At 47.9% G+C, this 13,407-nt stretch overlaps 1 protein-coding gene across 7 annotated transcripts in view; it reads right to left on the bottom strand.

Annotated features, from left to right (window-relative positions):
* The window catches only part of Nav1 (neuron navigator 1), a 244,968-nt gene that overhangs the window by 14,885 nt on the left and 216,676 nt on the right, over positions 1–13,407 (bottom strand). For 2 of the 7 annotated variants that reach the window (XM_038349076.1, XM_038349077.1), the window contains exons 13-20: positions 11,631–11,801; positions 10,512–10,564; positions 9,713–9,736; positions 9,522–9,599; positions 6,081–6,164; positions 5,738–5,849; positions 758–879; positions 27–35 (exon numbers count right to left, since the gene is read on the bottom strand). In XM_038349076.1, the coding sequence (XP_038205004.1) occupies positions 27–35; positions 758–879; positions 5,738–5,849; positions 6,081–6,164; positions 9,522–9,599; positions 9,713–9,736; positions 10,512–10,564; positions 11,631–11,801 (653 nt within the window). The remainder of the gene's footprint in view (positions 1–26; positions 36–757; positions 880–5,737; positions 5,850–6,080; positions 6,165–9,521; positions 9,600–9,712; positions 9,737–10,511; positions 10,565–11,630; positions 11,802–13,407) is intronic. The other 5 variants (XM_038349078.1, XM_038349079.1, XM_042056043.1 and 2 more) reach the window with 3 other exon arrangements.

The raw sequence follows: 13,407 nt of genomic DNA, 5'->3' as shown, positions 1-13,407 counted from the left end.
AAAGGGAGAGGAACCGAGTCTCTTACCTCATAAACCTGGAAAAAAATAGGGATTGGAAGTCAGCATTTTGAAGGAAATAAAAAGAAAAAAAAAATGAAAAGCAGCAGCAGCGACACTAATCATTCACTTCACACAGCGGGCTCCTGTCTGCACCAGGTGAAGGTCTGTGGCCAGCCGCCCTCAGCAGGGGACAGGGACAAGACGCTCACTCTGGGTCACTCTCCCTCTCAGTCAGACAATGCCCTATACCTGCCTGAAGACTTCACAAAGTTCATCCAGGGTCAGTTTAGAGCTATGGGGGGTAGGGAGGGGATGGGGACAACACACATAACAAACCCACCCCTGAACCAGCCAGAGGCACCTCTCCCAAACCAAGGCCCCCTAGAATCTAGAGTGAGTCACTTGTCTTATAAATTCTCTCCATAGTGAGAGAGTAGGGGAGGGACTGATATGTAATTCCCTCCCTCTCCCCCACCCGGATATTTTCTCAGCTCCTTCTGTGGCCAAGTACATTTGACCGCATCAGTAGGTAGAGCCCCAGGAAAGCAGACAAGTGTAAAGACTGCAGGGCGAGTCGGGGGGGGGATACAATGGTTGGAGGAATGGGGACTTAGACTTTGTTCCCAGTAGATGTCAGCAGATGTCACACTGACACTTTACTAGAAGGGACTACCTCCTGGTGGATCCTGAAAGAATCTGTTCCCTGCACTGGGGCAAATGTTAACTACCACAGGTCAGCCCCCAAAACATTACCTACCCAGCTCTTCTTCTTCTTCTTTTTGGCATCAGCGTCTTTGCTGCTGCCGATGCTGGAATGGCTGGTGATGCTGTTGAGGCTGGAGATGCTATCTGAGGAATTCTGTCTCTTGATCCGGAGTTCTACGGGCCAGTACAGGTGGGAAGAACACAGAGGTAGCTTTAGTGAAAAGGTGAGGCCTAAGGAGTCTAGCCGCAGCCGACAAGGGGTGGGGGGACCCACCAACTTCTAGGTGCATACTACTCATCCGGTGGGCTTTTCATCAACCAGCAGAGAGTTACAGTCATGTTTCAGCAGAGAAGAAAAGGCTAACATGAAGAAAGAAACAATTCTATTCTCAGGAAGCCCTCAGTCTAAGTGGGGCACGGCGAGGCCCAGCATTTGGGAGGATTGCATGTTCTGTGCTGGGTGACACAGTAAGACCCTGTCCAGAACTAAAACTAAACAAAAGCAAAACCACAAGAACCCCCAGTTTAGTATAATAGAAGGGTTTAGTAATGAACTCAGATTGACTGTTTGTGAAAAGGACTTAATGAAGCTGGCATGAGACACTTTCATGCAGATGCAACCCATGTGTGTGTGCACGCGTGTATGTGTGTGTGCACACACGTGTTAGCAAAGTCTCACTATGTACACCAGGTTGGTCTTGAACTTGTGACAGTCTTCCTGCTTTGCCTCTCAAGTGCTGGGATACATGTATGAACCATCATACCTATTTTTTTATTTTTTGAGATAGGGTCTCATTCTGCAGCACAGAGTAACCTGTAAATAACTCTGTAGCCCAGACTGGCTCTAAACATGTGGTAGCCCTCTTGCCCCATGCCCTATTATATTTTTATGATCCTCCAGCAAAACTTGGCTGCCTTTTGGCTCAAAGTCAAGTATAAGAGCCTTGTGCCTTGCATTTAACACGAACGAGCTCCAGTTTGTCATCTGAGAGGCAGAAAGCTTCAATTTTCTGAGGTCTGCAATAGCAAGAAAAATGAAGCACTTTTCCTTAAAAAGTGGGGAAGGAATAAGGGCCAACAGGAGACGTTTAAGTACTAAAAGAGCAGAGAGATTTCAGATGAGAACACAGAGGAAAGCATTTAGAGCTGAAGAAGGGTACATGCAGATGCCCTGGGTTCAAGCTCCCTCACACCAATAATGTTTTTTTTAAAAAAATATTTATTTATTATGTATACAATATTCTGTGTGTCTGCCTGCAGGCCAGAAGAGGGCATCAGACCTCATTTCGGATGGTTGTGAGCCACCATGTGGTTGCTGGGAATTGAACTCAGGACCTTTAGGAAGGGCAGGCAATGCTCTTAACCGCTGAGCCATCTCTCCAGCCCAACAATAATGTTTTTAAAAAAGTAGTAAGTATTTGACTAGCATAGGGAGCTTCCAATAGTTGCAAGTCCACCTATGAAATTAAAAATTACATCTAAGGTACTTTCAATAACAAAAAGGAGCTTGGTGGCAGAGTGCTTGCCTGCTATTCATAAGGTGCTGGGCTCAACCCTCAGGACTGTGGAAGAGGTAGAATGTGAAAGATGTATTTGTAGCATCATAAATCCGCAACAGTTAGAAAACATTTCATGCATCTTGAGTTTTGCACACATACTGGCTATTTATAAATAAAACATACCTGGGCACTACTGTTTAAGCACCAGTTCTAGTGAGGCCACAGGCAAGGCTCCTTGTGAAGCTGCTTCTTGATCAACACGAACATTCACAGCAGATAGTCATAATTTATTCATTCAGACAATGTGTATCTCAAGGGCAAAGCTCACTCGGGAACTAGTTAGAACTAGCTGAATATCTCAGATATATCACCTGTGATAATGGATCAAATGGTTTTTGGTCTTATTCTCCTCATTATTAAATGTGCTTCCTTAGGTTGTTATCTGGAATAAGTAAATATAGGTGAAAGGCTTGGAAAAGTGTCCACCATATGGCAGGACTATTATCATTTATAGGTAGACTATCTGATGCAAGAGGAAAGGATGGAAGATGGGGTTAAAAGGAAAGGCACACTTTAGAGCAGGAGGAGGCTGGTGTGCAACTCCAAAGAACTGGGGATACAGTCTGTCTATTTTAACCTGCTTTCCCGAACTGTTTCAAACGCAAGGGAAAGCTTACAGCATAGTAAAATAATACGCAGATGCCCTCTGCCCAGTTTAACCACTGCTAACTTTATTCTCTCTGCTCCCTCCCCACTTTCTCACACAATCTGAAAATAAGTTGCAGATGACATTTTGCAACTAAATGCCTGAAGATATAGCTCCCGTGAATATGGATATTTGCTCACAATAGCATTATCAGGCCAAAGAAAATTAATCATAATTCCTTTTATCTAATAACCAGCTCATGTTTAAATTGGAATGCTTTCTGATCTGAACTGACAATGCAGTTACTCTGGGTGCAGTGGGAAGTAGGGACTGGAGCACTCCGAGCCAGCTAGGGAACGACTGCAGCAATGGAGACCCTGAGCCAGGACAGTACCAGCATGGAGGGGGAGTATAATTGGGATTGCATAGGCACCAGCGTGAACTCCCTCCAAGGGCCAAACAGTGAGGAGGAAAACTTAAGAGGTATATTAATGGCATGGTACCTAGGTTGATTACACCTGAGCTGGGCAAAACTGCAGATGGGAAAGGGGAGTGAAGCTGAAGGGCTGCTGGAGTTGGAGGCTAGTCTGGTCTACACAGGGAGTTTGAGGCCAACGAGCTACACAGCATAATCTTGTTAAAAAAAAAAAAAAAAAAAGAAACGGGGCTGGAGAGATGGCTCAGCAGTTAAGAGCATTGTCTGCTCTTCCAAAGGTCCTGAGTTCAATTCACAGCAACCACATGGGTGGCTCACAGCCATCTGTAATGAGGTCTGGTGCCCTCTTCTGGCCTTCAGGCATATATGCAGACAGAATATTGTATACATAATAAATAAATATTTTTTAAAAAAGAAAGAAACAGAGATACTTGTACATCCATGCGTACTGCTCCACTATTCACAGGCAATGGAACCAGCCTAGCTGTCCATCAACAGGCAGATGAATAAAAGAAATGTGGTCCAAACACAATGAAATTTTATGCAGACATAAGGAAAAAATGAAAGCTTGACATTTGCAGAAAAATCGATGCAACCAGAAATAACGTTAAGCAGACACAGGAAGACAAATATATTTACTTTCATATATAGAATCTAGATTTAATTTGTGTCTATGTGTGTGTAGGTTACAAAACTAGAAATGGACCATAACCAAAATAATCTTGAAGAGACCAAAGTTGGAGGGATCACCCTGTCCAATTTTCAAACTAACTGCACAAAGAAGTAATTAAGAAAATGTGGTACTGCCTAAGGATAGATACAGAACATCTTATTAGAACAGAGTCCAGAAATAAACCCATACATTTACTTATTTATTTTGTCAACGGACAAAGGCAACTTTCTAATGTAATTCAGTGGAGAAAGCAGGCTTTTCATTAAATGATACCAGAACAATTGGCTGTTCATTGTGAAGAATAAAACGGGGCCTGTATCTCCTACCATATATAATCTCATGAAAATGAAACTGAGTATGGAACACTTGCCTGTAACTCCAGCAATTGGGCTGTAACTCCAGCAGCTGGGAGGTAGAGGCAGGAGGATCAAGGTCATCCTTGGCTACATAATAAATATGAGGCCAATTTAGACTATAGGAAACCCTGTCTCTTAAAAAAACCAAACAAAGCAAAACTCTATTAAAAATGGAATGAAGACTTAATGTAGGATCCAAAACTAGAGACTAGAGGGATGGCTCAGTGGTTAAGAACATTGACTGCTCTTCCAGAGGACTCAGGTTCAATTCCCAGCACCCACGTGGCATCTCACAACTGTAACCCCAAGATCTGACATCCTCACACAGACATGCATTCAGGCAAAACACCAGTGCGCATAAAATAAAAATAAATATAAATATATTTTTAAAGTCAACAAAACAAGGAAAAATGACTATGCATAAGTAAGAGGCCTGCCAAGCTGTCCCACAGGCCTGGCTTCTGATAAAACACTGGAAGACACAAAGTGTTTGGGTTTTTCATATGTGTGTTGGGAATGGAACTCAGGGCTATTACCGAGCTGCACCCCTTCACCGTCCACAGCAAAGCATGACTGACTGCTGAGTACCAAGGCTAACCTGTCAGAGTCCCAGTGGATCTCTGCAGTTTCTGGGTCCATCGTATGAGCTGCAGGTTGACTCGTCCACGGAGGGGTGGAGTGATAATCAAGTAAAATCACGTACATGTATGTAAACCAACCACATATCTGTGCTATTCTGGAACCGCCTTTACTTAAGATTTAGGGTTTTTTTTTTGTTGTGTGCCAACCTTGGGAAAGAGTATCACACTTCTCGTTTGTGCCTGGGTTTTATTATGGGTGCACAGAACCACATCTGTATGTATGTGACATGATGGTAGGACTGAGACTGTGTAGGGGAGGAACAGGAAGGGGGAGGGCCGGGAGAGGAGCGGGTAGAGGGGAAATATATTCACCATATGATATGTATTTGTATAAAAACTTAAAAAATAAATAGAAATTTAAAAACAAACAAAAAGGGGTGATTTCTTGCTGGGCCTGGTGGCAAACACCTCTAACCCCAGCACTTGAGAAATGGAGGCAGCAATGCAATTGTGAGTTCTAGGCTAATCAGGGCTACATGATGAGGCCCTGTTGAGACTCCTTTGACTGATCTTTGGCTCTGGTCTAAAGGCTGAGGGAAGGGTAGTGGGCCTGGGGAGACTACAGGTCTCTTCTACTTTGCCCTGATCCTCAGCGGTTACAGGGTCACACTCCTGGCTCTCCCCACTGGATAATCAAGACATCACACTGCAGACTACCTAAGGACCCCCACCTTCTAGAAGCTGGATGTGAAAGCTGGTGGGTTATGGGCCCTGTACGGATCTGCTTTTCACCAACTCCTGGTCTTTTTCGATTCCCATCACTCTGTAGCTAATATCCTACCTTTGGGTGTGGCTTCTGAGGCATTCAGTGCTCCCTGAATGACCGCCTGGGCCTCAGAATTCTTTTTCTTCAGGAAGTCTATAGTTTCTCGCAAATCCAGCAGCTCTGTGTCCTAAGCAAAATGACAGTCACGCTGTTATCTGCACAGCAGGAATACTCAGTGAACCAGGCTTGGGGTTCTACTGCTCTCGACAGAAAAGGCCAGGGAACTGGGAGTGATGGGCATGGGATGTTGTACCGACAAGCAGGCTGAGAATCGGGGAGACGAAGTGGGGAAATGACCCTGACGGAGGAGTGGAAGAACTGGCTACGATGTTTAAAACTCACCGCCCTGGCCTCTCACCTTCTCCTCGGCTGTTTCTGCCAGGTGTCGCAAGCGGGATGTCATGTTCACCAGGCTCTGCTCAAAGGCAGCCACCAGGTTAGCCTGAAACAAACAAAGAAGAACTTAAGGCACATGCGGCTGTGGAAGAGGAAATGGCTGATACAGGAGTAGCTTAACAGATTTCCTGTCTCTCAGAGCTGACCAGCACAAACAAAACCCTTGGCGGTTCTAAGCTACTGATTTCCCTGGGCAGACAAGGTGGAATCAAATAGGTTTTCTGGAGAGAACCAACTCCTCTAGTAACAGCGCAGGGGGTAGAGCAGGCTTTTGGAGCTTTTTGGAAACTTGAGATCTGGTTCTTATCACCTACCAGCGGTGTTAAAGTCCCTCCCTGTTTTACGTGGTTGATAGGTGGAAGGTTTGATGGGAGAGCAACAGCCTCTACAGTCAATCTTACTGCTTTTGGCTTAATTCCACCATGGAGGGCCAGATCTCCTGGGACCAATGACCTTCCAGTAGGATCTGTTTGTTTTAGCTCTTCTGCAGCTGGCTGACTCTCTATTCTTATCTACTCCTGGCTTTGGAGAGAATGCCTTATTCTATGTAAGGAGGAGGGAAAGCAGAAGCTGTGCAAACCACTTCAGGGGAATTCCACACTTTGGCCACTAGGTGTCAGGTCTACATCAGAAAAGGTGCTGGAACCTGGAGGCACTGGGGATCCTTAAGTAGTGCAAGTCTGGTTCTCTGGTAGGTGGGCTGGGGAGAGGTACCTCGTGGTTTGAGCTCAAGCTAGCCAACTGGCCGCAAAGGGTATAGGAAAGCAAATGAAATGAGATATGGAGCAGGAAAGGGACCACTCAAGGATCAAATGGAGCAAATGGAGAGTCTAGCAAGAGGCAAAAGGCTTTGGACAGGTCCCTGTGTTAACTGCAAGACGCTCACTGCCTTCTATTATTTCATGACATGATGTGATTTGTCCTCTCTGACCACGAAGTCAAATTTTACCAGTGTCCTTGGAGCCTACAAGGCTGGAGGTAGTCTCTTCTATGTTTCCTATAAATCTGCTAAGTCCTGGGATCCTTAGTAGACAGATATCATGATCTAAACCATCTTTCTTTCTGTCTTTTCTTTAAATCTGAGAAAAGATTTCACCAAGTTTCTCAGGCTGACCTTGAATTTACTATCTCAAACAGGCCTTGAACCCGCGACCCTCTTCCTGTAGCTTCTTAAGCACGTGGGATTTTAAGCTTGCCCTCTCAAGTCTAACTCTCACCTTCTACCTTTTTTTAATTTTTAAATATTATTTGTATGTGGGTGTTTGGCCTGCATGTATGTATGGCACCATGCAGGCCAGAAGAGGGTGCTGGATCCCCTAGAACTGGAGTTGCAGATAGCTGTAAGCCACTCTGTGGGTGTTGGGAATAGAACCCAGGTTCTCTGGAAGAGCAGCCAGTGCTCTTAATCACTGAGCCATTGCCCCAGTCCTTCTTGTTTACTTCTAACTTATACCATCACGTGCTGTCAGCAAGCAGCTTACAGTCCCTGAAAATCTAATCAAGAGCCTGGAGAGCCCCCGGCCTCCTCATACATTTCTACACGGACATCTCCTCATCTGGAGAACCGGGCTTCCCTCCCTCTCCTCTTCCACTTCTCTTTTCCCACACTGCACCTTACTCTAGTCCCAACTCCAGATTAGGGTGCCTGTAGGACATTGGCCAAGCGGTCCTTCTGCAGAGAATTTAGCTTTGAAGGCAACACAGTGAGTGACCTGGGTCTCTTCTCGGGCAGGATGTGCCACCTTCAGCATCATGGAGGTTCCATTCAACATGGCGTAAGTTTGGTTCAACATCAGGAATCTTGAGGCAAGCTCTGGGACCTGGCATCCCCTCTCCTGCTTGAGGGAAGGGCTCTGCCCTTGGCAAAAATCTAACTGTAGATTTAGAACTCAACATATCTGGGTGTTTAGTTTGTTCCCTCTTAGCCAAATAGAACTTCCTGTTCTGAGAAAACTCACCCTCTAAATTCATTTTCTGAACTAGTCCAGACTTGACAGCACCATGGCTGACAGACTGCAGTGTAAATGAATCAGGCGCAATGATGTTCTCTGCCTCCCTGGCGCCTCTCCCCTTGAACATCCCAGACATGAATATCCTAGGGTGTGCAGGACATGACCTAGGCCACTGGCCTTGACGGGTGTGGTATAGGATGATTCTTGTTTCTGTTATAATTCTTTTGGTCCCAGAGAGTTTGAAGCTTGATATGAGCTTATGAATGGGACTTATGAACTAAGGATTTGGGAAAAAGAATCAAGATAATAACCAATGTGGTAAGGGAGCTGTTTCTTTTTTTTTTTTTTTTTGGTTTTTCGAGACAGGGTTTCCCTGTAGTTTCTAGAGCCTGTCCTGGAGCTAGCTCTTGTAGACCAGGCTGGCCTCGAACTCAGAGATCCGCCTGCCTCTGCCTCCCGAGTGCTGGGATTAAAGGCGTGCGCCACCACCGCCCGGCGGGAGCTGTTTCTTAAATTTGTTGAAAACATGCAAAATCTTAGTGGACATTCTACCTGATTCCAAGGGCTAGGACTCAGGCCTGGCAGCTGAGTTCCCCAGAGAGAAGGGCGGACAGGAGAGCAGAAAGTATTGCGGAAACTGCAGACGTGGTTATTTCTGCGCAAACACTTGGAAAGCTCTTGGAGACCCAGCTCAGCTGTTGTTTACAATTTGGGGAGAAAATGGGTCTTATGTTCTCCGCTTGCAATTTGGTCACAGGGGAGGAACTAGCCACAGTGGAGGTAGACGAGGCAACTCCATTTCTCTCCATCTCAGAACAGAAAAACTAAGATCAGGTCTGGAGGGAAGTAGTCATTCTAAACGGGTCTACGGAGGGTGGGTTAAATGCAGAAACGAAGAATGCTGGTTCCAAAGCTAAAGCTCATATTGTTTCTGTCAGCTGTCCAAGGCAGAACCAACTGTGAACCACACAGGCAGCTAGAATGGGGGTTCAGCTCTGAGCTGGTCTCATGGTCACCAGACAGAATTCTAATAACCAGGTCTGTGCCTGCTCAGTTATGTGGCATCGATGAAGAGATAAACACATGCCGGGGCAGTGGAAAAGGGTTCAGGGGCTCAGTAATTAAAATGCATTGCTATTTTTGTCCATGTTCAATGGCAAGGTTGTTTATGCCTCTCTGCAGAACCACTGGTCACCGCTTTCTTTAGGAAGATCAAAGGTTACCAGATACCAACTCATCCATACCAATTAATTAAGGTGTGGAGAAACGGTTCTTAATGAAGGCTCAGAGAAAGTGAAGGACAGTCCCCAAGTCCCCACATTTTCTGTTGTAGCACTGTGACTAGAACCTGTTCCCTGGGGGTCTAAACCCAGGTCAGACTTCATCAGATCACTTTCCCGCATTGCCTGTGCTTTACTACAGCTGGGTCTTACCCTGCTTCAGGTACTCACATTGGCAGAAAGCTGAGATGTCAGGGTGGCCACTTTTTCCTGGGATGATTCCAGTTCCCTACGAAGCTTCCGAATTTGCTGTCAAAGGAAGAGAGAGGCAAACTACTGATGGAGGAGGAAGCAGAGGATCTAGGAGGAAAATGGAGTGTGCCGTGGTGTTAACAAGCGGGGACAAAGGCTTTGTACCCTACCTCAGATTGCATCCTCTCCTCAGCCTGAAGAAGTGGGCACAGAAGGAGAGAAAGAGAGAAAAAGCAGGCGGTTACTATGGAGGGGCAGAAGCTATGCCCAAGGGTCAGGGCACAGACAGGAAGAAGCATGATTGAGAGATGCACAGAGATGAGCCCCCCGCCCATCTCTTGGCCCTGGCTCCTCATAGGACTGGCTCAGAGCTACACTGCTACACTCAGGTTTAAATAATAGGCCTCTCTCTGGTGCTTCTTTTTAACCAGCCTTGTTACTGCCAAAAGGCTAGAGAATGAGACTGGCTGGTCTGAAAACAAACCTTGACTGTGAGCAACTTGAGGGAGTAAGGAATCGGGGTCAAAACCCACCGAAGAGTCAAAGGATATCTGAAAGCCAAACACCCTCTGTGGTTCCCCACAGTCGACATTTGGGTCAACTCTGCACGCTACTGGGTCTCTAGGCTTGGGAACCCACTCATCTTGGTGCTGGAAACACTTCCCACTTCCCAGGGCAAGGAAAGAGTGCTATCACAAGGAGACCCTCACTTTTCAAAGGGGGGTGTGGGAGAACACCAGAGTTGCTTGGGAGTTGATGGCAAGGCCAGAAAGAACAGAGAGGACCCGAGGCACTCATCTGGGTGCTCCAAGCACTAGGTGCCTCCCCCTACACGCACTCCCAGGCCCATAGAGTAGAATGCAGGGACAGTAGTCCCCCATCCCCGTCCAGTTACCCAACCAAAGGAGGTCTGCGGGATGTGGAATGGTTGGGAGGGGGCTGAAGGGGAAGGGACTTCAATGGTCTTACTGAGGAGTAGGTGGAGGAAGCACTGGAGGCCAGAGACAGCACCGAGCCATGAACTGAAAGAGAAGGAGAGCACAGAAGGTTAGCAGGGGCTCCAGGGCCCAGAACTTCCTGGGAGGAGCCCTACGGCAGGACTTTGGACTCTGATTCTGGAGGGCATCTGGAGCAAACAGAAAGAACAACACAGGGCAGCCCATTCAGATGCCATCAGCCCACAGCAGGCGCGTATCCGAGGACATGGTCCTGAACAGAGACAGCCTCCCTTTCCAGCTAGGTTCTCGGACCTGGACTTGGTGGTCCCGTGCTCAGCCTGACCAAGGAGCATAGGGGTCCAGAGAGAGGGAAAGGAGATTTTCATGGGTGGTCAACGTCTGCTCTGCTTAGCCAAGAAAGCAGGTTAAGTTGCAGAAATGAGGGAGTTTCTTGTCGGAGCTGCTCAGAACCAATATTTTGATTCTGTGTCTCCTCTTCCCACCCTTGCAGTGCTAGCCTGTGAGCCACTCGGGTGGAAAAAAAGCAAAGTGGGGAATACTCTGTGATCACTCAACAGAGCCCACTGCAGAATTAAGAGAGCTAACACACATCTATTAGGAATGCATCCTGAGAATAGTAACAGAGGTCTCATGAACCCCACGGCCTGGTCTTCCAATAACACCCAAATCAGCATCGACAATCAGATGGCCAGCCTGGGAGCTAGTCTTTGGAACATTCTAGAAAGAGGATTGAGATGCCTAGTTGTATGGATTTAAGAGCGACCATTTTGTCCCTGTATCTCTTCTGAGAGACCGTGGGGAAGAAAGGCTACACGTAGAAGCTCTAGTTCTCAGAACACCGAGGAGTCACAGTCACATTTAACCCTTCCAAACCTCAATTTCCCTTCCCTGGGCCCCAATGGTAGATGCTCCATCCAAAACCCCCAGCGCTAGGTGGTGCCACCCAAGGTTTCTGGGCCCCCAGATCCTTCAAAGTTATGGGAAGACAGAACTGAAATGGCCCAAGCTGATGTCCTGTGAATTATATATGTGTGTGTGGTGGTGGCAGTGGTGGCAGTGGCGGTGGTGGTGGGTGAGGGTACCCAGCGGAGCTGGGATGAGTGTGAACCGCGTCAGCGTGAAGTCTCACCATCATCCGTGGGGTCTCGGAAGGATCCTGACCGAATCATTCCCTTGGGTCTCTCGGCCAGGGACAGGGTGCTCCCCATTTGGGAGCCGCTGTACAGCTCGAAGGCCGCCTCGTGGGTGGGGATGCTGTTGGAGCGGGTGATTCTTGGCGTGGTGGCCGCAGTGGGACTCACTGGAAGGACAGAGGGAAGGGGGAAGGGAGAGGGAAGGGGAGGCAGGAGAAGAGGCAGGGTCATCAGCTCTCTGGTCCCTTGTGGGGGACGGAGCAGGAGTCATTGAGAGGCAAATGGGAAGAGGGGAGGAGAGGAAGGAGCAGTAGGGGGGCAGTGGGGTGTGCAAGCAGCTGGAGGTTAGGATTAACCCCTCCTGGGAAGGTTGGGCCTGAGAAGGACTCCAGGGTCTGTATTGAGAATCTTCCCTTAATGCTTTGCTGCCTGCCTTGGAGCTGTCACTTTTGAAGGCTAGGCTGGGGGCCTGGCAGCTTTTCCGAAACCTTCACATCCCTAGGATGTGCTGATGAAAATGGGATGCTGTGGTTCTCGAAAACACAACTGGAAAGCTGTCTCAGCGGGGACTGAGAATGCAGACCAAGACTCAGATCCAAATGACGAAACAGCACCGGCTACAGAGACCGGGACCAGAGACCGGGACCAGGCTGTGGGGTCCAATGGGCTCAGCCTTACGAAAGGGCATGAGAGCCCTGCAGAGCAGGCTCGCTCTAGGTCACCTGAATTCGGACTATGGCCTCTCTGCTCAGCATCCCCTGAAACGAAGGTCAGGTAGAGTGGACGAGAGTGTCAGCGAGGCTACGGAATCCACAGCTGTGGATCTGCTGACCACAGAGGCCACCCCCACTTTTCCTTGCCAAAATGCTGCCTTTCATGATTCAAATCCTTGTGGAGCTCCCCTCTCTGACCTCTGGCTTCTAAACAGCCATGTGGATGTTTCCCTTGCCAATAAGGACCTGGGAAGAAGAATTCACACCTCTGTCTTACCCTCGTTGGACCCCCAAGATGATTACTGTCCGGCCCAGTCCCTCATTCTATAGCACGAATAGCCTTTCTTCGTGTTTGGCCCTCAATGGAGATAGAAAACAGGCTGGTCCCACCCTGCATCTGACAAGCCCACAGAAGACAGATGACCCTCCCTGAGGCACAAGTGACCTCCAGGCCTAGTTTTCCTCAAACTCCCCACAGCCACTGCATAGGCTTGCTGCAAGTCCTCATCACCAAAGAACTACTTCCTTTCACACGGCTGAGAGCAGAGACGGATTTAGACAGAGACAGCAAGCAAATGGCAGGTCCATCCCAGCCTTTTCCTAAAGAGATTCGAATTACACCAGTCCTGGCACAGGGGTTCCCAGAACCGGGGCTGGTGAGTGTTTGAGCTGGAGCCAGGACCGCCTCCTGAAGCCAGTTTCCTCATCCTGTCTCTGAGTCAGGCCTAAGGCCACTTCCTTCTCTCCCAGTTTTCTCTTCTCCACAGGCTTTAGAGAGGGTGTGGCGTGTCTAGGAGGAGTCTTAGTCAGCCTGCCTTTAGGGCTAGGATGGCCCTGGCTCAGCCAGGGCGGTTGGTGAATCTGGACTTTCTTTTTTGGAGACAGGCCTCATTCTCTGCCATCAACAACCCTTCTCTGCCTGCAGCTCACCAGTCCCACAGGTTGGACTCACCCTGGAGGTGGCTGCTCCTGGTAAGTACTTACTGTACATAAAGCACCAGTCTGGAGCTCAGGGCCTCGGTTTATAGATTTCCCACGTGGTCATTCAGACTCGGTGATA

The sequence above is a fragment of the Arvicola amphibius genome, chromosome 12 (genome assembly GCF_903992535.2).
Source record: "Arvicola amphibius chromosome 12, mArvAmp1.2, whole genome shotgun sequence".
Taxonomy (NCBI): domain Eukaryota; kingdom Metazoa; phylum Chordata; class Mammalia; order Rodentia; family Cricetidae; genus Arvicola; species Arvicola amphibius.
The sequence above is the reverse complement of the archived record's forward strand: the minus strand, read 5'-3'. Positions and strand labels throughout refer to the sequence as shown.